The sequence below is a fragment of the Megalops cyprinoides genome, chromosome 20 (genome assembly GCF_013368585.1).
Source record: "Megalops cyprinoides isolate fMegCyp1 chromosome 20, fMegCyp1.pri, whole genome shotgun sequence".
NCBI lineage: Eukaryota > Metazoa > Chordata > Actinopteri > Elopiformes > Megalopidae > Megalops > Megalops cyprinoides.
In genome coordinates this window covers 25,477,971-25,500,847 of record NC_050602.1, presented here as the reverse complement: position 1 = coordinate 25,500,847, position 22,877 = coordinate 25,477,971, and the positions used below count along the sequence as shown (strand labels likewise).

At 51.2% G+C, this 22,877-nt stretch overlaps 1 protein-coding gene across 1 annotated transcript in view; it reads right to left on the bottom strand.

Moving 5' to 3' along the window:
- tesk2 (testis associated actin remodelling kinase 2) overlaps nucleotides 1-22,877 on the bottom strand; it is a 36,077-nt gene that overhangs the window by 8,876 nt on the left and 4,324 nt on the right. Inside the window, exons 2-4 of the mRNA XM_036553889.1 lie at nucleotides 18,015-18,341; nucleotides 11,317-11,438; nucleotides 4,229-4,277 (exon numbers count right to left, since the gene is read on the bottom strand). Of these exons, the coding sequence (XP_036409782.1) occupies nucleotides 4,229-4,277; nucleotides 11,317-11,438; nucleotides 18,015-18,236 (393 nt within the window). The 5' untranslated portion in view covers nucleotides 18,237-18,341. The remainder of the gene's footprint in view (nucleotides 1-4,228; nucleotides 4,278-11,316; nucleotides 11,439-18,014; nucleotides 18,342-22,877) is intronic.

Here is a 22,877-nt window from a genome sequence, read left to right as displayed (position 1 = left end):
GACGGCTGGACGCCAGCCAATCCGATCTCTGAACCCGCGTCGAAGGTTAGCATGCGGCCAAGGCTAAGCGTGACGTTTGCGTTTGGAATCCCACGAGGCCTCCCCACCTCCACCTCCACTCTGCAGGGCCGATCCCCGCTGGGCCTGTAACCTGGAACCGTCCGCACCCACCTGCTCATGCAGCCAGAGAGGAGCCGTGCAGGTCAGCAGCAGCAAGAGCCACGCCCAAACACGGCCATTTCTAAGGGTTCTAATTAAAGAGTCTGTAACTGCCTCTAATACAGAGGAGAGAGAAACAGGGCGGCGGCTGCGCTAGAAACATTCCGGAAGCAGACCCAACCTGAGTGTTCCACCAATCAGAACGCCCCAGCCTCAGACCGAGGGGCTTTACCAGCAAGTCTCCGAAGTTTCAAATAATAGCATAATCCCCCGTAGTCCGGGGATTACGAGGGATTAAGACTGCGCTAATTCTTCTCAGGGTTATGCACATCAGGCAGTGGGGAAACGGAGCAAAGGTTGCTGTGCTGATGCGGGTGGAGCGACTCCAGTGAGATCGGGACACACTCGGCTCCGCCGCAGGGCTCAGTACAGCTTGTATCGCTCCACACGCGACACTGTGAAACGACGTTGTCCGCGCTCGAAAGCAAACGGACACGCGCGGTAAAAAGGCCACGCTGAAGGGGGAGAAAACACATGTTTGATGCCGATTGTTTATTGTGTATGGAAAATGTCCTCCGCCCGGCTCTGTCTTATCTGGGTTCTTTACGTGGGGGTTGTGAGAGGGCAGGAACAGGCTGAACTGGAGGCTGGCCAGTAGCCCCCCCCCCCACCCCCCCCCCACCCCCAACAGCACCCCCTGCCATCCCCACTCCACAGTTCTCAGATCAGCCACTCTTACGCCTTTCCCCTCCACATAATCAGCCCTAATCACGGGCGCAAGGTTATCCATTTGGGAAACAACAAGAATCCACTCACAGGCTGTCACGCAGAATGCTTTAAACGGGACTAAAAATAACCCGTCCTGCCCGTGGCGATCCTCGACAGTTTAACAGAACCTTTCCTTTGTCTCTCTAGAGAAAGAAACTATTGTGACACTCCATCATTCATGTGCTAAGCCAGGGCTGCTCACCGGGGTGGCTTTACAGTGTGTAAAATGTAAGCTCTCTCAACAGCAGCATCCCAGCTTTGAGCCTGCAACGTTTTGCCTCCAAACACACATCCCCACTCGTTCCTGCTCCCATTCTCCTGGTGCAAGCCCCAACACAGACCCGTCAATGTCAGGCACACAGTGAGACAGCTGACAGACCTGCCGACTGAAAGCTGCCACCGAAATGTCACTCCCCTACAGCGGAGAACAGAGACCCACGAAAGGCAGTATTAGAGATGAAACGCTGCTATTTAAACAAAAAGAAAAAAAAAAACCCACTCCGTTTGTTGTGGTTTCTCCCTGGGGAATCCCCATCTAGGCAAAGGGGAAAAGGACAGTTTCAAAAGGACTGGCACGCCCCATGAAAGCCAAGCCGGCACACGCTGCTCAGAGAGACCCCCGCCAATCGGTCAGAGCCAAGAGCTCACCACGGCCGGTGCGGGGCTGGGCCCAGGTCTACCTTTGCACCCCCTATCTGTCCTCATCGGGACATGGAGCTGCACAAATTATTTACCACAACAAAGGCCACAGGCCTAAAAATAACCCCGCGGATCAGAGGTAGAAGCCCTGACCTGACTGGAGCAACAGCTTCATCGGGCACAAGTCGTCACCTCCGTGACACACGCCAGAGACCCCACGCTGTGTCTGTCCAACCAGGAACCGCGCTCTGTGGAATGTGGCTGAGCTATGGGGGTGACAGTGTGTTCATAAGAGCACCACTCTGTCCGAAGCCCAGCCACTGCCATAAGCAGCTATTCTGACTGAAACGCTCTCAGCTGTAAGCTGCTGTATGACACACGATGTCTTTGTTCTGCCCGGTTAGTGTTTGAGAACTTAGATAATGTTGCCATGCCCCCAAACACTGCAGCGATGCGTAGGACACCGGCTGGAATCTTCAGAGCCCGGGCTGGAACGCAGCAATTCGAAGCACGCTGCTCTCCTTTCAGACAATGGCCATCTGTACTGATTTCTGAATAATGCATTGGAAACAGGCTGGGAGCTGGCTGTTCGTGTTTCCACACGGCCCGACCCACTCCCGAGGCCGGAGGTGTGGGTTTCTGCTCGGCCTGGCACCGAGGGAGGATGGGCAGCCCAAACCACGCTCAAACACTGGGCACACACACTGACAGCAGCGGATCTGACCGTCCTCAACCGGCACCGGAGCATTCAGCCACATCGCTTAAAACAGCTCTGAATCTCATCAGCTCTCCTCAACCTGAACCACCAATCAGAGGGCCGGAAAAATCGGCCGCGCGGTAGGTGGCCCTGTGTGAGGTCAAGCCTGCTGTTTGTGACTCTGTAAAATTCATCCTTTAAAAACGCCCGCTGTCCAGGGAGGGTATCGGGTGGGGAAAATGCGCTCCGCGGGTGGCCTTTCCGCTTGGCCCGATTCGGACAGGGAGCGCCGTGAAGCCCGGTGGACAGGGTGTCCTGGTTTGGCTCCGTTTGTGGGCGCAAACCCAGAGCGCCAGGACCTGGGGCTTCCCACTCTCGACCTCTGCTCACCCGCTAAGCAGGACACGGATGCTGCAGAGTCGCCTCCCGGCAACAACAATGGACGGCTTCACAGCGTGACTCCTACAGTCACAAAATGAGCGAAAAGGCCTAGACTATTACATAAACAGCCGGGAGTGCCCTCAGTGTGCTAATGTGAGAACAGCATGCACTCCGCATTTCCTCGTGGCACTTAACCTCTGATGCGGTCACTGTTTACGTTATTCACAGATCACAGCTGTGCTGCTCTTGTTGGCCTTTTTCTCTTTATGCGTACATGCTTGTCAAAATTTACGAGTTGTACTATGTGAAGTCCTGCTCTGTGATGTGTGCAATTATGGTCTGTGCAGGCTTTCCTGATTACAGGGGAGACATTCCTGCGTCAGGCTATGGAGAATCGTGTTTATAGTGCCGCTGACTAATACCACATGCCTACCGCTATGTACATTCACGTATTCACAAACACAGAGACACAGACACAAGCCCATGTACCTACACCAAACCAGACATGGGTACAACACACACACACACACACACACACACACACACACACACACACACACACACACACACACACACTCAGGCCCAGCCTGCACATATGACCATGTGCACACACGCATGCACACACGCATGCACTCAGGCGTATACAAACGCATGCAAACACGCACGCACGCAACCCAGCTTAACGAAGAAACCTCTTACGATCTGTCACGCCAGGGCTCGCTTTATCTTTGGCTGTCGGTATAATGAACAGGAGAGGGAGGGCAAGCAGAGGGGACCAGTTGGCCGTGGCAGATGAGGTGTGTGTGTGTGTGTGCGCGCGTGTGTGTATGTGCGTGCGTGTAGCCTCTCCTCAGTATGGATCTGCACAGTGGCACGCTTTAGCGCGTTAGCACTCGGTCGGCTGCATGCCGCTGCTGCTGGTGGCTGTGGTGATCTGACCTGTTACTCTACCCAGCTTTAGGATCTCTGGGATTAAGACCTTTCATCCCTTTGGATGGTGAAACACTCTGTACGTCCTGCTCAGCTACACTGACACGCGCACCGTAAACCACCTGACATCTGCTCCCATCTGAAGACCCTTCAAACAGACCACGCTCCCGACTTCCTCTCCAGAGAAACCCAAGACTATCACACTGCTGAACGATCAAACACAGCCAGCAGTGTGCTTTATGCCTTTGTGTATTCTCCATTTTCAAAACCGGTTAACAATGAGCAATTAACAATACATCAACACTTGAGGTATCCCTACAGGAAGAACCAAAAGCAGACGTCACCAAACTCCATCCCCAAAAATACATCCATATATACAGAAGTATTCAAACGTTCTAACTCAATAAAAGCATCAGCTAAACATGCATTCAAAGTGGACAGAACCAAACCAAACCAAAGCGTTCCAACTCAAAAATAATTCCACTAGTAGTGTCATTATATGAATATGACACAAGGTGCTGTACTAACCAGCTCCAAGTTGCTGTTCCTTGTGTACATGGCCATTACAAACACCAAAACAAACAGAACTGTAATATACACCACACAAAACACTCCACCCAATCCAGCAGCTCCAAACACAGCGTTGACTCTTACCTCGGTCAGAGCGTGGAGCTGGCCCTCCTGAACACAGACGCCCATGAACCTGCAACATAAAGCGAAACACAGCAGCGTTTCAGCAGAGAATAACCGTTAGCATTTAATGACTTTAATACCACCTGCTACTTGTATTACTATGCGTGAAATAAACGGCAAGTATCGCAATGTGTTATGGGTTCTGTTATCTAGTGATTGTGATGTATGGTAGAGTGCAGAGGTGGAAAACCCCGGCTTCAGAAAGTAAAAGTCCTGCCACGTATTTGTAGCATCCATGCACGACACCAGCTGAATTTAATTAGCACAACTCTTCAGCCAGGTAGAGGAGCTAATTAGTGAAATCACCTTGTTTAGTGAATGGCTAGAACAAAATACATGGTAGGACTTTTACTTTCTGAAGCCGGGGTTTTCCACCTCTGGTAGAGTGTGTACTTGGCTTCCCTTAATTTCTAGGTTATCTAGTCAGGTTGCACAAGTTACCTTGTGGTAGGGCTTGAATGGTGTTATGCTCACACTCACCGGTCTGGGAGTGTCGTTAGCCTGGTCTGACGCTGTTGCTCATTCAGTCTGAATGGTTACACTTACGTGCTATTGTGCTGGAAGTCGCTCTGGGTAAGAGTGTTTGCTGAATGAAAGTAATGTAACGTAATGTTGTGACATGTTGCGTGCTAAAGTACAGGACACTCAGTCACCCACTCCCATTATCACAGTACTATCGTTTTCTCAGAAATATCCACGCTGCTGTGTCTGCAGTCAATACTGAGACACGAATTCTTAAGGAGGATCCAGGGGAACAACGTAGTTAAGATACAGGTATGAGGGTGAAGAAGCAGATCAGGACTTTGCCCTGAACCTGCATGCTTTAGGCTCTCAGGAAGCAGCCCTGAAAGGGCCATAATCTACACACTCACGTCATCGACTGAACACCTCACCCTGAGCAACAATATTACCTTCATTTTACCACTAGATGGCAAAGAATTCACCACTAAGGGGACCCAGTAAAGTAGTCACAGCCCATGAACAGTGCCTGTAGCACTTATTTAATCTATTAGTGTTCTTTTATTCACTCCGATCTGTATGGCAAGGTGACTCTGTTCTCTACGCATGCCTCGCTGTAGGGTTCACCGGATCACTCTTAGGGAGCTTTTCCAATGTTTCGCCCTCTGTTTATTCTCTGTTCTATAATTTTGTCACGGTTCACCGTAGCATTGAGCCGGTGAGGGTCAGAAATATTTGACTGTACAGGCAGGACTGTACTTGATTGGCGCTGTCAGGAAGCATAACGGCTCTCTGTCTCAGCACAGAACTGGCATCTGCCCATCCCTGGCTTATCACCGCTTCCCCAGCAGTGTCCTGTCAGCGTTACTGATGCACAGAGAGGCCATCTATTAGCCCTCTTCATTAGGACCTCTGCGGCTTCCCTCAGCGAGAGGCTGGCCTGTGACAGACAAGCCCTGACAGCCTGGCGGTCAGTCAGTGACAGGAGGGCTCGATCGCAGGCCTCCCCCCCTCCGCCGAAACACTACTCCCTCCCTGACCCATCCCCTCCTCCCTCCAGTCAAACGGACTCTGAAATAACGCAGGCCGGCGGCTCCTTGCGATAAGAGAGCTCTGCGAAACAAGCGTGCATATCTATAAAAAGCAAAGTTTCCTGCGCCTTAACGGAGATTATAACGTTTTTTCCGGCGTGTACGCTAGCGCTTTTTCACAGACAGGGATGCAATGGGGAACAGGCCAGGGCAGTGTGAGGAAGCCCTGACGGGACACAGGGCCTGTGATCCTCCCCCACATCTACACGGACAGCTTTATTGGGGCACTTTAACGATGCCCATAACTCAGGGTTACAGCGGTACACTCACACAGAGCAGAGGCTCTTGGGTAGCCAGAGCCCAGTGAGAGATTTATGGAAAGAATCTGCCTGCATGTGTTTAAAGACACAGCGGAGCACTTTTTTGGCAGGTTACAGAACGCCGAGCGAGTATTTCCTCCGAGTGCGAGAGACACAACGAAACCTTACGCAAACATATCAGACTTCAGCATTCCCTTTTTTGGGCAAAACCGCATCGCGCTCAATATGTGAATGGTTAAATATTTCCTCGCAGACAGGCAAGACCTGACAAGCGTTATAACCGAGAAAGGCATTTTTTGGAGGAAAAACAAGACAGTAGGGCTTCCTCTCGACTGGCATTCCTTAGTCTATTTTCTTTGCCTCCATGTACAAATCTAGCAGGAGTCAGACTTTGGGCAACTCATAACTTTTTAATAAGCTGAACACACCAGTTTCCTCACAGAGTGGCCACAGTGTTACTTGTTAGCGCGCTCAGAGTTATGTGCCTGTGCATGGAGCTGGACCCTACTGTGACTCATTTTACTATTTCTCCAACAAAGACCCCTCAGAACCCACTTGTCAACAGCAGGGCCCCAGACCTCTCCCCCATAGATCTCACTGTAACAAGGGTGCAATTGTTTGCAACACAGTGAAATGCACACACTGATACACAAACCCAGACTCACCTAACCAATTGATATTAAGCACACTTTCTCCTTTGTACAGAACAGAGTACAGAGTAATGCGCCTATATGGAGCTGGGCTCACAGATACATCACTGCTAATGAACCCGTTTATCAAACGCAATGCCTGAAAGTGTCCTGGGTGTTCAGCCATGCTGGAATGGACTCAAGTCAGAATCTTTCGCCCCAAATTTCAAATTCAAAGACTGTTCTAAAACAGAAGCCAGCGACATTCTGGAATACCAGGTGCCCCTGTGTGGACATTCTATCAGGATACTGGATAGGGCGGTTTTACTTAACGGATCCAGTGGGACACACAATAGCTCAGGCTTCAGACCAAAACAGATTCTCGTCAATCTCGACCCCTTACAACCAAACCTGCGGATGCTAACACGAACAACTACACCTACACCAACAGCAACAGAGCTTGGTCAGCTACCAAAAAACAAAATGAACTTATTTATTAAAAAAACATAGGGACTACACCGATTACAGCAATTAAACACCCCGCTACAAACGCTGTTTTGGTTTCATTCTGTGCAGGCAGTTTAGAGCTCAGAACAGTCAGCTTCTGCCTGGGCGTGTGGTTCAGTGACAGTGCAGGAGGATATGAGACAGAGAGAGTCAGCTCTGTGGCGAGCGTGAGTGTCTCACCACCTGAGAAACCTCCCGTGCCTGAACGGCGGTTTTCGCGCTCTGACTGAGCCGGCAGGGCTCGGCAGGAAGTGCTCTCCCTCCGCGCGGTGCGCGAGGGATCGCTGCTGTTCTCGCGAGCGCGCGACACGCACAAGCCTTTAAGCCCGAGGCCTGTCAGACAGAACAGCAGCGTCTTCACAGCGGAGGCCAGGCGGACAAGCCAGAGAGCGGACTGAAGCGGCAGGTGAAAACATAACCCAGGAAGTGACGTCACAGCACAAACAGAGAGGCCATTGGTGGGATTAGTGAGTGACTGCAGGAGCTGGGCTACGCGCTGACTCTGACAGGAAGGTCACAGTGATGACACACAAAGCTGTAATCACATCACAGTGACCCCGATCTGAATCAGACGGAGGCTTCACCTCAATCCCCACCCCCAGCACCTGCTACTTATATTACTCGCTGTTTATTTTACGTGTAGTATTGCAATGCGATCTAGTGACTGATACACGGTAGTATACTTGGCTTCCCTTGTCTAGTCAGATTGCACAAGACAGCTTGTAATAGGGCTTGAATGGTGTTATGCTGGTCTGGGAGCGTCGTTAGCCTGGTCTGACGCTGTTGCTCATTCAGTTTGAATGGATGCACTTCTGTTCTTTTGTGCTGTAAGTCGCCCTGCATAACAGTGTCTGCTAAATCAATGTAATGTAATGTAAAATGTTTCTGTACTCAGGAACAATACAAGAGCTTGCACTGAAGAGCTCTGAATGTTCATTTACGCTGGAAAACATCCCTGTTAGACACTGCCAAACTGCTCCAGAGAAGAATGTGCGACACCTGGAAACATCAGATCAGCCCCCACCCTTCCTCCAGAGGCGGTATTTACACTGGAGGGGGGGGTGTGTGTAAAATATGATGCGGTCAATATTCACCCGAAACCAACCTCTTCCCTTCCACCCCAACCCCACCACCATCCCTCCAGAATCACCACTGCACAAAAACGGCGCACAGCTGAAAAGTGAATGGCCCTAATTACAGGAAAGTGAAACACGGGCACGGTGTCCTTGGATGTCACAGACAAGCAAACAACGCAATACAACCGCGGGATACGTTTTTCCACCGCATGCATTGTTAATGGGGCTCTGATCTGGTTTCTGTGGAGGGGGTTGCAAAGCGGCCACGCAGCCTCTTCCATTACGAACGGAGGAAAACACTTGCAATTCAAACTGAAAGCTGTAGCCCCGGGTCTCTTAAAAATATAATAGGTCTGCTAACTGCAGTCCTCAAACATCTGGTGGACATGAAGAGGATTACATGTCTGCCGAGTTTAAAAAATAAAAAAGCCAATCTGTTAAACTGCCGTCATTCGTGACTGTTTTACAGAACCTCGTCGACTTCTGCCTTCTCCTCTTTGAAAAGTTCACCACTTTTTTTTTTTTTTTTTTACTGGCACTGTTTTGAAAACAGGGTGTCGTTAAACATTTTATTTTTCTGTGTAATCGGTTAAAAATAACCTGGCCAGACTAATTATAGATTATAAAGCTTGTGCCTTCAAGAACGAGGCTATGTTTAAGAGTGGCCACTGAAATGGGAGACACATGGTCAAGTGAGCCAGACTGCAATGCAACAGTACTTGTCTCACTAGGGCCACGGTCAGCATAACTTTACCGAACCGTTATAAACAGTTATTTACTGTCAAAGCGTAAGCCAATGGCAGGCCCCGGTGGCTCAAGTGTTGCGAGTGTCAGCGTGTCATAATATCAGTCAGTTACAGTGTTACAGCTTTGCCAGCGTTCCGCCCCTCATTCACACTCGCAAAAGGAGAAGTGAGGGGAAACGGCGGGCGAAGGCACGGTTGCGTCACCCGCGAACGAGGACCTCCGCTGGTACACCCTGCATCTGTTTACTTCTGGAGCGGTGCAGTGAACGTTCCGGGCCTCTCCTGCGCGGCGACGCTGGACAGCCGCTCCGTCGCTAAGCACTGGTAACCGAGCTGACCCTCCTGTTTTCCCCCTGATTGTGTTGCTTTCCAGATCACATGTTTTATGCAGGCACGCCGTCCTCAGGTGCGGCCAAGGGGCTGTTTCACTTCTGACTTAATGTTCGGGGAGAAAGTGAGGCGCTCGTGGCCTCTTGGGCTGAACCCAGGCATGCTCCTCAGAGTCGTCTCTCATCGGAAAGAATGAGAGAGCATGGCTTAACTCCCTCACAGTGCAATCCTGTTCACACCTGTTCACGCTACACCTGCTTCCAAAGAAATGCCAGCATTTTCACAAAAAATACCAAGAATACTACAGAACTGAAATACTACAGATTTAATAGGATTGGGGGGTTAACAGCAACCCCAGCATTGTAACGGCATTAATTTCCAGCAATTTTACACCAATCTGCCATTACGTGTCCCAACAGTAAAGGTGGGAAAATGATTACACTCGCAATGCCAAAATGCCATTATTTGTATACGTTGGCGTGTGATTACAACACAGCACAGACGAGTTGGACAGGCTAACCACACAGCCCCAAACAAAGGCTGGGAGACAGGAGCACCTCCTGCTATTCTGTGTGTTTACGACACACTGATGCACCCACTCTGATTCTGTTGCACTTTCGTCATCATGTGGTATTAGCTACAGTTTGTGGTTTCTTGTAATTTCCAGTTATTTCTAGTCCCGCTGTTAGTGATTCATATGGGGCATCACACAGAGATTACTGCAATCCTCCAGCTTTCCCCAATGCCACTAAAAAGACCAATATCGTTACATTATTATCATTTAGCAGAGGCTCTTATCCACACTGATTTACATAGATAACAATGTTATCGGCTGGATATTTGCTGAGCCCATTGTGGATTAAGCATCTTGCCCAAGGGTACAACAGCAGTGCCCCCGTGGGGAATTGAACCAGCAACCTTTTGATTACGAGCCCTGCTCCTTTACCACTACACAACACTGCTGCCCTCATAATCATCATGGGACACAATACCGTCATTTTGCGAGCATATTCAATGACGACTCAGAGCACGATTCAGCTCTGGTTTACTTCCGCTAATCCTCGCTAAGCATAGCTGAGTGGCATCAGTCAATAATCACAACAAGCCACCAGGAAGTGAGCTAACCTTAGAGAGGTCCAGCTGGCTGGTGGATTGGGCTCTCTCACCAGCGAATCAATATGGCCCATCAATACGGTAAAATCACTTTTACAGCAACATTCTTGTAATGTTTGCTTTGTGTGTGCGTGAACGGCTGTCACATTGATTGATGTTGGCCATAGAAGACTAGTGGCAACTTGCCTCTGTGGAAATTACAGAGAACATACCATCCTGTGCTACTGCGATAATCGCTGCTGGACAGAGTTATGGCTTCAGAAACAGCATTTACAGGCTGCTACACACACAAAGGGTAAAAGGTCACCCGATTCATGCTGTGCTCAGTGCCCCACTTGCATGTTCTTGAGCCGCGTGGAGTTACTTAACCCTCCCAGCCACTAACGGCTGCGTCACAGTTTCCTGTTACTGTGAGTAAGACACTCTGTACGAGAAGGTGAGCTTCTGATGGAAGGAGCGGGCAGACGGCAGTTTGGAGGAGCGGTTCCCCCCTACGAGGAGTAACGGTCCCCTAATAATTTTACATTATTTCACAGATGGCTATTATTGGAAGCAGCAGCTTTAACGTCAGTCGCACATCCTGTTTGATTATTTACTGTTTACAGAGGTAAGATGATGGTAACAGGCCGTGGCGCGTGTGTGCTGGTACTGCTTTGGAAACAGCCGAGTTCTGTCCTGAAAACAGAGCGGTGTGAGCGGGGGCTGGGGGGGCTCACCTGAGGATGTTGGGGTGGGAGAATGTGAGCGGGGGCTGGGGGGGGGGGGGCTCACCTGAGGATGTTGGGGTGGGAGAATGTGAGCGGGGGCTGGGGGGGGGGGGGGGGGGGGGGGAGCTCACCTGAGGATGTTGGGGTGGGAGAGCCGGTTCATCAGCTGCACCTCCCTCAGCATGTTCGCCCGGTTGCTGCTCAGCTTGTTCATCTTCAGCGCCATCACCTGGTCGGAGGCCCGGTGTCGCACCTGCAACACAGAGACACACAGTGGGTTCCCTGTCCCGCTCTGACGCACCCCTCCCAATGCAGCGCATCACATGCAAACAGGACATCAGTTATCAACGGCATTCTGGGATAGTGTTACAGTAGCCCTGACTACATGGAACCTATGACAGACAAAGCACATCTGAAATCCTGAAGTCAACAAACATCAATAATATCCTATACATAATATATTACATAACAACTATCAATAACATCCTTCCGTATACGAACCCAGTTAGACATCCTGTTACTATGCAAATAAAGCTGGGGATGTTCAGGCAAGCAGAGAAATGGGGTTGAATCGAGTTGGAACAGCGAAATGATGAATCACACTGAATCAGCTGAAAGTTTATTTAAATCTGAGAGAAGGAGGGTCATTAGACAGCAGGAGATTGGAGAGACAGACAGCAGTGCGGTTTGACCAATTCGACCTCTCGTTCCTCCGCATTCTCACACACACAGGCACGCTCCCTCACACACCCCAGCCAGCCTGAAGCAGCCGCATGCGCAGGGCTGTCAACTCTTTCAGGGGCTAAATTTGGAGCGCGTTATGTCATTTGGTAAGAATGCCAGGGCCGCCTGACTCACGGAAGGGAATTTCACTTTCTCTTCACTTTGAAAAAGCTCTGCCTTCAATTTGCTGATGTAATTAAAGGGCTCCGTCGCTGTTGTGCCCCGCCAGTAATGGGCCTGCCTTTGTGTACTACTGAGAGAACAGGCAGCGATGATGACACACAGAACTGTGCACAAAAATACGTGCACACACACACACGCACACACACACACACACACACACACACACACACACACACACACACACACACACACAAGCTTGTTCCAGGTCGAATTGCAAAACAAACGTGTATCATGTGCATTTCCTCTTCGGTGGAAGCCGGTCGGGTCACACTGGCCTCGATAAAAGAGCATTAGACAGGGGGGGAAAAGAGAAGTTCACTTCACGTTGAGTCATCTAAAGCTACGGCTGGGCACAGCCACAAGCCCTCCTGCAGCCTGAGAGCGTGTCGCGTAGAGTGCAGTAAATATGACACAGTCCTTCCAGAATAGAGCCGGGTTTAAAAAGGCTGGGGTGACGCGCTGCCTGCTGCTTTCTGCAGGACGCGCCTGCCTCATAAAGCCCACTGCACTCACTCGCTCACGTTACAGAAACATTTCACTTTTAGCAGCGCTGGCTTGTCGCCGCGGGAGAGCGCGACCGCAGGAAGCCGAAGTGTGAGAAGAATAGGCCGCTATATCACTTCCTACAGCTGATATGTAAAGATAGATGGAGGGAGGGAGAGAGAGAGAGAGAGAGAGAGGTGCGGAGCAGCCGTCAGCCCTGCAGCGGGTCCCCCAGGGTGGACCGGCAGGGCCGTGCATGCGGGCACAGGCCTGTAAATATCGCCTCGAGAACAGGAAACGCTCGCTCCCTTCTCATCTGCCTCTCGACTCGCGAGCCGACACTGAGCGCAGAGAGAGGCTGAGAGACACCAGGGCAAGGACAGACAGAGCCCTGCAGAGAGAGGCTGAGAGACACCAGGGCAAGGACAGACAGAGCCCTGCAGAGAGAGGCTGAGAGACACCAGGGCAAGGACAGACAGAGCCCTGCAGAGAGAGACTGAGAGACACCAGGGCACGGACAGACAGAGCCCTGCAGAGAGAGGCTGAGAGACACCAGGGCACGGACAGACAGAGCCCTGCAGAGAGAGGCTGAGAGACACCAGGGCAAGGACAGACAGAGCCCTGCAGAGAGAGGCTGAGAGACACCAGGGCAAGGACAGACAGAGCCCTGCAGAGAGAGGCTGAGAGACACCAGGGCAAGGACAGACAGAGCCCTGCAGAGAGAGGCTGAGAGACACCAGGGCAAGGACAGACAGAGCCCTGCAGAGAGAGGCTGAGAGACACCAGGGCAAGGACAGACAGAGCCCTGCAGAGAGAGGCTGAGAGACACCAGGGCAAGGACAGACAGAGCCCTGCAGAGAGAGGCTGAGAGACACCAGGGCAAGGACAGACAGAGCCCTGCAGAGAGAGGCTGAGAGACACCAGGGCAAGGACAGACAGAGCCCTGCAGAGAGAGACTGAGAGACACCAGGGCAAGGACAGACAGAGCCCTGCAGAGAGAGACTGACAGGGAGAGACACCAGGGCACGGACAGACAGAGCCCTGCAGAGAGAGGCTGAGAGACACCAGGGCAAGGACAGACAGAGCCCTGCAGAGAGAGGCTGAGAGACACCAGGGCACGGACAGACAGAGCCCTGCAGAGAGAGGCTGAGAGACACCAGGGCAAGGACAGACAGAGCCCTGCAGAGAGAGACTGACAGGGAGAGACAGCCCTGCAGAGAGAGGCTGAGAGACACCAGGGCAAGGACAGACAGAGCCCTGCAGAGAGAGGCTGAGAGACACCAGGGCAAGGACAGACAGAGCCCTGCAGAGAGAGGCTGAGAGACACCAGGGCAAGGACAGACAGAGCCCTGCAGAGAGAGGCTGAGAGACACCAGGGCAAGGACAGACAGAGCCCTGCAGAGAGAGGCTGAGAGACACCAGGGCAAGGACAGACAGAGCCCTGCAGAGAGAGGCTGAGAGACACCAGGGCAAGGACAGACAGAGCCCTGCAGAGAGAGGCTGACAGGGAGAGACAGCCCTACAGGGAGAGACAGCCCTACAGGGAGAGACAGCCCGACAGGGAGAGGTCCACAGAGAGAGACAGCCCGACAGAGAGAGACAGCCCGACAGAGAGAGACAGCCCGACAGAGAGAGACAGCCCTACAGGGAGAGACAGCCCTACAGGGAGAGACAGCCCTACAGGGAGAGACAGCCCTACAGGGAGAGACAGCCCAACAGAGAGAGACAGCCCGACAGGAAGAGGTCCACAGAGAGAGACAGCCCTACAGGGAGAGGTCCACAGAGAGAGACAGCCCTATAGGGAGAGAGAGCCCTACAGGAAGAGGTCCACAGAGAGAGACAGCCCTACAGGGAGAGAGGCCTATAGGGAGAGCCAGAGGGATAGAAGCACGGAGGTACAGGGTGGAGCAATCAAAGCCGAGTATGGCACTCTGAGGGCTTACAGAGAGTTCTCTTGTGAAATCGGGGGGCTGGCTGCTTTAAGGGGGCTTCTGCAAACACCCCCTCCCCCCGCCTCCCCGATACCCCACCTGCGGAGAGAGCAGCCGGTCTGGAACAGCCCGCTGTGCCACCCCCCGACGCTGCCAAGCTGTTCCAAACACGCTGGATCCACGCAGCGCTCCGGCTCTCCTGTCAGACTAATCCCACCCCTCAGTGCTGGCAGCGGAATAAAACCCGGGGTTCCTCCACCCGAGCTCAGGGACGGGACAAAGCGGCCGGCGTTCCAGCGCCTCGGACCCGTAATAAAACACGCTAATCCCATTATGTCATAAACGCGCGGGGCGCGCTCCCAAACGCTCGCAGATGGGCCGTCCCCGTGCCATCGCCACGGCAGCAAATCACAGCGCTGACATAACCAGCGCGGCTCGTACAGTTGGACGGGGCCCCGAGAATCGCAGCTGCCTGGTCCCCCGGTCCCCGCGGCCTGCAGGAAAAGCGCTGAACGCGCATAAACCGCTCAGGCTGGAGGCCGTAACTCACACCGACTCCTCCGCTTCTTCACACCGGGGCCATACAACACCGCAGGCCTGAGGGACGTCTTCCCTGCCCTGCCCCGTGGCGGGGTGCCGGCTCCACGGAGGCCGCACCGATTGGCCGCCGGCGGTGATGTCAGCGCTGTCCGGGCCAGTGGCAGGCCGCCCATCCCCCGCCAGCCGCGTTTCTGCTCCGGCGCGTTAACCCTTTAATCCCCGCACGCTGTGCCAAAGCCTGCCACTGAGACGGCATGCCGCCGCACAGCGGGGCACCGAGGCACTGCCCTGCACTAACAGGATTGCCTGACAAGCCTTCCACCCCCAACTCCCATCCCGCCTGGCCACAGAGTCTTTCCATTCATGCAAAGATCCTGACTGTAACCAAGTCAGATTTTACTGCTGCTACTTCTGCCTGCTTTGTAAGGGAGGGAGGCCTTGCTCATGACCATGACGCCACACTGCTGCCTGAATCCCTGGCCAGGGAATGCGCCTGTTATAAGCACAGCTTCCAGCATATTCCACTCCAATATTCCACGCAGTAATGCAGCCTATCACAGCACCCCTGCGGCTACATGATAAACTACAGCAAACAGATCCATCCACGTCCTGGATGCATATCCCTGCTGAGCAGCTTTCTACAAGGGCAGACCGATGCTACTGAGACTCCCTACAGCATTCATCACCAGGAGCCATTAATGTTCATCATTGCTCTGAAAGGGTTTGTAGTGAAGCCTGAGTTTGAGCAGAGCCATTAGCAATCTCTCTGATTCGTCGATGGCAGACCTATCGTGAGACCTACAAACTGGGTACTTATCATGACAGCACACCCTCTACCCTTAAGTCTGTCTAATTCTGTAATCGGCAGCTAATATAAATATATATATATATATATAAGCCCCTATGGCAAGGGCTCTGTCTAAGTCTGAAGTAACCAGTGTTGTTCGCTCAGATTTACAGAATAATCCAAACTGAGGACAATATTAACTGAACAAACCAACCAGGGCTAGCAGACCTCTGCATATCTCCATGGGGTGAGAGCGAGAGCACTAACGCGGACGTGACAAAGAGGCGCGCTGCGTTTCGCGCACCCCGAAGCGCGGATATGAGCGAATCGACCCGTGCGATGGGAATATCCATCGCCACACGAAAAACACCACGCCCCCGGGGCCTGTCTGACCTCCAATGCCAAACAGGCCAGTCCCTGTCATTTCCAACAGCCCTCTTCCTGTCCATGGATTATTACAGAAAATACAGTGGACTGAATCTTACAATCCAATAAAAAGAGATAAACATTTTAGGTCAGTGGATTATTTAGTCCCTGTTATTTATGGAAGAAGTACAGAAGGGTTTGGACAGAGCTAACCAGAAACTCAGCTAGTCTGGTCATTGTCTGAATTCTTACACATTATTTAACTGTCTTACTGTCATTTAGCAGATGCTCTTACCCAGAGAGACTTACATAGGTTACAGTTTTAACCTTACCTAAGGAACTATCACTCATTTGTATCCTCGGTAATAACGGTTTCACTCTTGGTCCTGGCACAGGGGATACATGCCTCTTGGCTGGCCTTTTAGCAGTGCTATTAATAGACTATCAGACTTCAGCAAAGTAAACATGATTGACCTGTGTGTGGCTGCAATCTTAGGCCTACTCCATGAGCTCTGTAATGACGGACAACTTATTGCGTTCTGCCTGTCTGTAAAAAGCTCACCCGTTACTCCAGATCAGAGTGTAACGCGGCTAACTTCAAGAGCGCCCTTTCGCCTGTGAAGTGCGTAATGCAGCCGCATAATTCGATTTTAAGCACCAAATAAAAAGGGGGTGAAAGTCTTCTCACTCCATAAAAAAGACTGATCTCTTTTCAAAGTCGTGGAAACCGAAAATGCTTCAAAATGTTTGACTGTGAGCCATCGGGGGGGGAGGTGGGGGAATGAGGGATGTGGGGGTGGGGGGTGGGTGAAGACCGGTTTCTCCTCGGCGCAGTTAAAAAGCCACTGAGCCAGCCTGAAGTATCCGCGCTGCCTCTGGCTGTCTGATGCTCTGCGGCCCTCATAAAGGCGGAGCACACATGTGCTTTTGATTCACGCGCGCTTGAATCGGCCTCTCCAGATCCTCCCCCCTGTCCTGGCAGAGCTCCAGCCTCATGTATGTTTAAAGCACAGAGAGGCTTCAGCGGGTTTCCCTGGGCCTGTCATCGGGGCTCCGCTGACAGGCGCAACCTGAGGATTCATAGCTGCGTTTGCGCAGACAGCTGTCCTGTTCTTGCCTCTGCGGCTGCAGCGCAGGCCAGACGCTCTCGCTGCAGGCCGCTCCGGATTCACTGCTCGAGTGGAAACGCCAGCGGAGGAGGAATGCGGAGAATCCGAACGCGAGAGAGCGCGCGGGGCCCCGGGAGAGGCGTTCAGCGCCAGGGTGAAAACACGCAGGCTTTCCCCACAGCCAGAGGGCAAACTCAGATCACCACAGCACAGCGCAGCGCAGGCTGGGAACGAGCCGGCTTTACAAGTGAATGGAGCTGGGGAAAAAAATAAAACCACAAGATCACACTAATCTGTCCATGCTAAACTGCTGCGACACAGTAACACAGTAAGTACAAAACGTAAGGGTTCTACACTCAATGCACTTGGGGGATTCTAATCATTTGAATTGAGCAGCAGTGTGGCACAGTGGTAAGGAACAGGGCTTGTAACTACAAGGTTGCAGGTTTGATTCCCGCGGCTGCGGCACTGCTGTTATACCCTTGGGCAAAGTACTAAACCCACAACTGCCTCAGTAAATATCCAGCTGTATTAATGGATGAAACTGTAACACACATGTACGTAAGTCGCTCTGGATGAGGGAATCTGCTAAATGACAATAATGTAACATAATGTAATGTAGTTTAATGTAATGTAACATAATGCAATGTAACATAAAGTAATGTAATGTCCACAGCAGACGATCAAGGCAGACGGGACCGGCTGACCTTGTAGACCTCGGAGAAGAATCCGGAGCCAATCCACTCGCAGATGAAGTCGTCCAGGCGGGTGAGGCGGGAGAAGGCGGAGATGAGCGCCCGGTAGGAGGAGGGGCAGACGCGGCCCAGCGGGGAGGGGGTGGTGTCCCCCGCACCCCCGCCGTCCAGGTCCTCCAGCCGCTCCGGCCGCGTGGGGAACCCTGCGATGGAGTTGCGCTTGTTTCGGTCCATGGCTTCGCTGGGGGGGGGGGGCTACTGCTGCACAAACGACTTTAACGGGAAACCGGCAACGAGCTTCGCATTGCTTTCACACGCAGGTGAGAGGCTGTGGCAGACCTGAGAGAGAGAGAGAGGCACACAGACATACACACACACGCACGGACATACACACACAGAGGAAAAAAAGGTTTTAAAATTAGAATTGCACTCCGGGTTTGTTATTGCTGGAACAGGAACTTCAAACGATTTGTCGGCCTCAGACCCCCTGAGACAATTCATCATAGTTACGGTGTTCAGGAAAATCCTGAAACATAATCTTTCCATCTCACCCCCCCCCCCCTTTCAACAGCCAGGATGAAAGCAAATGTGTGCACAGTAGGTCGATCTCCCTCCCTCATCAGTCCCCTGTACAACTCCGAAATAAGAGGCTGAGTGGAGGCTGAGACCTGAGCTTTCAGGAAGGGGACACAGGTGTCACCCAACCACAGCACAGACAAGTACACAGAGAGCATGCTGGACTGCCCCTGAAAATCAAACAGGCCAATCACACCCCCATACCGCAGCACTGTGGGGGGGGGCGCGGCTGACTCCTCGCGGGGCTCCTACGCCGTCACCCCTCCAGTGGGAGTCCAGCCTCCCCCGTTTCCCCCGATTCCGCCCCCCGCGGCCTGCGAGTCCCCGCGCGGCCCCAGACCCTTTCATTAGCGGGCTTTTTATAGAACAGAGCCCCGATTCATCACTGTGTATGACATCCTTCCTCTCTTTCTGCTTACACAGCGATGCATCAGATTAAGGCAGCGGCGGCGGCCTTCTCCCGGTACAATCGTGCTGTGTGTGTGTGTGTTTGAGTGTGAGTGTGTGTGTGTGTTTATCAAACGGCCTCTCCTCCTCCTCCCGCGGCCTAGCAGCCTACAAAAACAGAGCATTAATGAGGGGATCAGCTTGCGTCTCCCCTGCACACCAAACCCTCTGCCACCGCGTCTCCCCTGCACACCAAACCCTCTGCCACCGCGTCTCCCCTGCACACCAAACCCTCTGCCACCGCGTCTCCCCTGCACACCAAACCCGCTGCCTCCTGTGCTCTCTACACTACCCATGCTGACACAGAGAGCCAGGAGTTACACTCCTTCCTCACCAATTATAACATCATTATGGCAACGCGTTCACTTCGCAGCACTGAACTCCCCAGACCAGCGCCTTTATCAGACAACTGTATTTAACGTTTAAAGCGGCCAAAGCCGTTTTAAGGTTATGGAATGTACACTAGAGGCACAGCATCGGTGCAGCTGACAAAAGGCTGATCCGCAAACAGGAGACGAAGTGAGAGTGAAAAAACGGAGATCGATTCCCCGTTGGTGCATCAATAACACATCGAGTGGAAAGTGTTGCATCACTGCTGCAGCTCAGAGTCGCTCCTTATAAAGGAGCTCTCTCCTCCTCCTCCTCCTCCTCCTCTCCGCTCCGCTCTGCTCCGCTCCTGGCACAATTCTGCAGCTGGGCTGTAAAACCCCCCCTGCCGGGAATGCGAGGCCGGGCTTTTCGGGAAAGGCACAAACGCGGTGCCGGAGGTGGCGATTGGCCGGAGTTCTGCTTGTTTGGTGAGGGAGTGCAGCCACAGCGCGGCAGTTATGACACATTTCCCTTCTTTCAGTACAAAACCTCCCCAAACGGGACGCAGACGCTTCCCTGTAATCTCACTCACGGTGTAACCGGCCTTTAATGGCACTAAAAAATGAACTCAAGTGTCCGAGCACGAGCACGAGCTATTTCACGTTGGGAGCGTTTGCCAATTCCAAAAAGCTGCTGCCTGACTCTCACACAGCTCACCACTCATTATCCCAAGGAATTTTAGCACAAAATCTCACCAAACAGACATTGACGCTTCCTTGAAATCTCACTCATAATTTAACCAGCGTTTAATGGCACCTAAAACGGACCACATGCACAAACATGAACGATTTCACGTCGGGGGCCGTTGCCAATCCAAAAACGCTGTTGTCTGGCTCTCACAGCGTTCACACACTGTTCACTGCTCACCAGTGCAATAAATTTCACCTCATTCTTCAGGAAGCAGTGGAGTCTCTTCACATGGGAAAGAGTCTCCTGTGAGCATTAGCACGATTAGTTTAATTCAGGTGGAAATCGGAGGGGGGGACAGCTGTGGCAGTGTGGCGCAAGGTGATCCACTTCAACCGCACCGTGAAAAAGCCAGCGTCATAAAACGGGTCAAAGGGTGCGTGCGGAATAGAGCCGTGTGACACCAACTGACACTGTACAAGGGTGTCTGCACGCAAATCCCATGAAGCACAGCAGCATACTGAACAGTGAAGGTGTTAAGAGCTGAGAGCGCGAGGGTGAACACTTCTAGCAGGAGGGGGGTGTGGGGGGGGCAAGTGGGGGCAGCCCCGGGGTGGCCTGGGAGTGTAACACCTGGCGCCAATCCACAAACAGCCTCAGCTGCTGCCCCGGCACACACATGTTTACAAGGCTGTACAATAGACACTTAAGTTCTCCCCGCCCCTGCCAACCCCCCCCCCCCCCAACCCCCGGGCCATGCACGGAGATCCGATCCCTGGGCTGACTCAGGCAATAACCCAGAGTACACAGCTGAGGGTACTAGCAACGCACACAGAGACCCACTGCTGCACAGCGAGCGGCGTTCAGAGAGGCACCGAGCCCGCGCCTCTTCAAATACTGATTACGCAATGGAATAAAATATACGAACTTTGCACACCGGACTGAATAATCAAAAAAGTTTCAGCGACTTACTTCAAAACATCAAAAGAATTATATTGGTATAAAAGTGACAGATTAAAATCCATCCAAAGCTCACAGGCGACTTTATCTCCTGCTTTTGCAAAACAGACACACCATTTACATGGTGATGCAGTCCAAAGCATATTATTCCTGCCTAAAGCAGAAATAATATGTTTGATTTACTTGCGTCTTGACTTACTGTGTTTGAATTACTCCAAATTCATAATATGCCAATCAAATGCTAAGAAAATTATAATTAAACAATTGTAATTTAATTTCACACAAAGAGCGGAGCTGAGAGCTGCTGAATGCCAGCTCAGAAGCACAGTGGCACCATCACAGCTATCACAAATGAGCCGCTGCAGGTGAACTTTGGTTTGCAAGATATGTAACGGGTATTGAGTAACACAGTAAAGAGTGTGTGTGTTTGTGTGTGAATTTGTGTGTGCGGAACATGTTGCACTGGACCTTAGTTCCAATATGCTTGTCAGGAGAATAATACTATTTATACAACTGGAGGAACACAAATGATTCATTTTTTATTCTTAAATGTAAAGTGTTGTTGGGCTCGCACAGTATCATATGACAAAGGAACCTGAAAGTTAACTCAGAACAGATCATCTTCAGGGCAACTTTCCAAAACATTAAGCACCTTCTGTAGGCATTTGACAGGCACATCTCAGTCTGATTTCCAGGTTTTCTCTACTGAAAGTGTGACTTATGACAATCGCAGCACCGTCTGCTGCTCCTTGCAAAACCTTGATTGATGCATCTATTTTAATATTGGCGTGACTGACAGTTTGACTAATTTTCAATTCATTTTAATACATTTGGTGTGATATGCAAATTAGTATTATTCACATACTTTAAAAAGGTGCAAAGACACTTTCATGGTTCATCTTGAAAATGTATCACTTTCAGTTTGAGGAAAAAAGTCAAATGCAGATTAAAACTCTCTGCTTTATGGTCCATCAAATAAGCCTGCATTCAGTGTTGACTGTGTCTTCAAAGCTTCACAGACTTCATTTGCAAGAACTCTTTCACTGTTTCAGATTTCTAAGATTCAAGTGTGACTTTTTGCTTCTGCGATATCTATCTTTGGATGAGTTAGAATTTCAAAGCGGACGATTTAGATAAGTGTTGCTATGGACACAGTGCCAGTTTTGCTAAACAGCTAGGGAAGGGGGGAAATACCCTACTGTTGTAAGAATCAACATATGCAGTGGAACCTGTATGGGAGGTGGGTCCGTCAATCACGAAATGTGTTTTTCTTTTGGTGAATACTAAGACCACTGTAAACCTCTATGCGTGAAGGCTTCTGTGAAGAAAACAAAAATAAATAAATACAATGGCACTGTATACAGAGGTAAAGACTGTATTTAAGGAGAAAACACAGTTAAAGTTTTCCACCTCTAAATAAAAAGCTTGGGAGTTTCATTAAACTTTGTTCCCTTTGACTATAAAACTCATTCACTAATGAGTGTTTTATTTACATAAATACATACAGTTACTGAATTGTTATGAATTTGGGACATAACGTATTCACAGGCGCAAGGAGGTGGAGTTGGGATGACTGACGGTCTTCATTTTTCACTGAACTTACCCTCAGGTCACACAGCGATCCATGCCCTCTACTGAGATATTAAAAACCCTTCCTTCAACACAGCATGAAGATAAAAAAAAAAAATAATAAAAAATCAAATACTGATACCTTTGATGCACACTCACAAAGGACAGAAAGATCTTCAAAGCAGAGAGCCGTGGTAAAAAAATCTCCAATATAAAAAGCCTGATCTGCAGCAAAAGCTGTACCTTTCCATTGTTAGTTTAAGACCGAAGGGTTAGGCAAATCGCATAACTGAAAGAAAAATGTTAGAGTGGGCCAAGTGCATTACA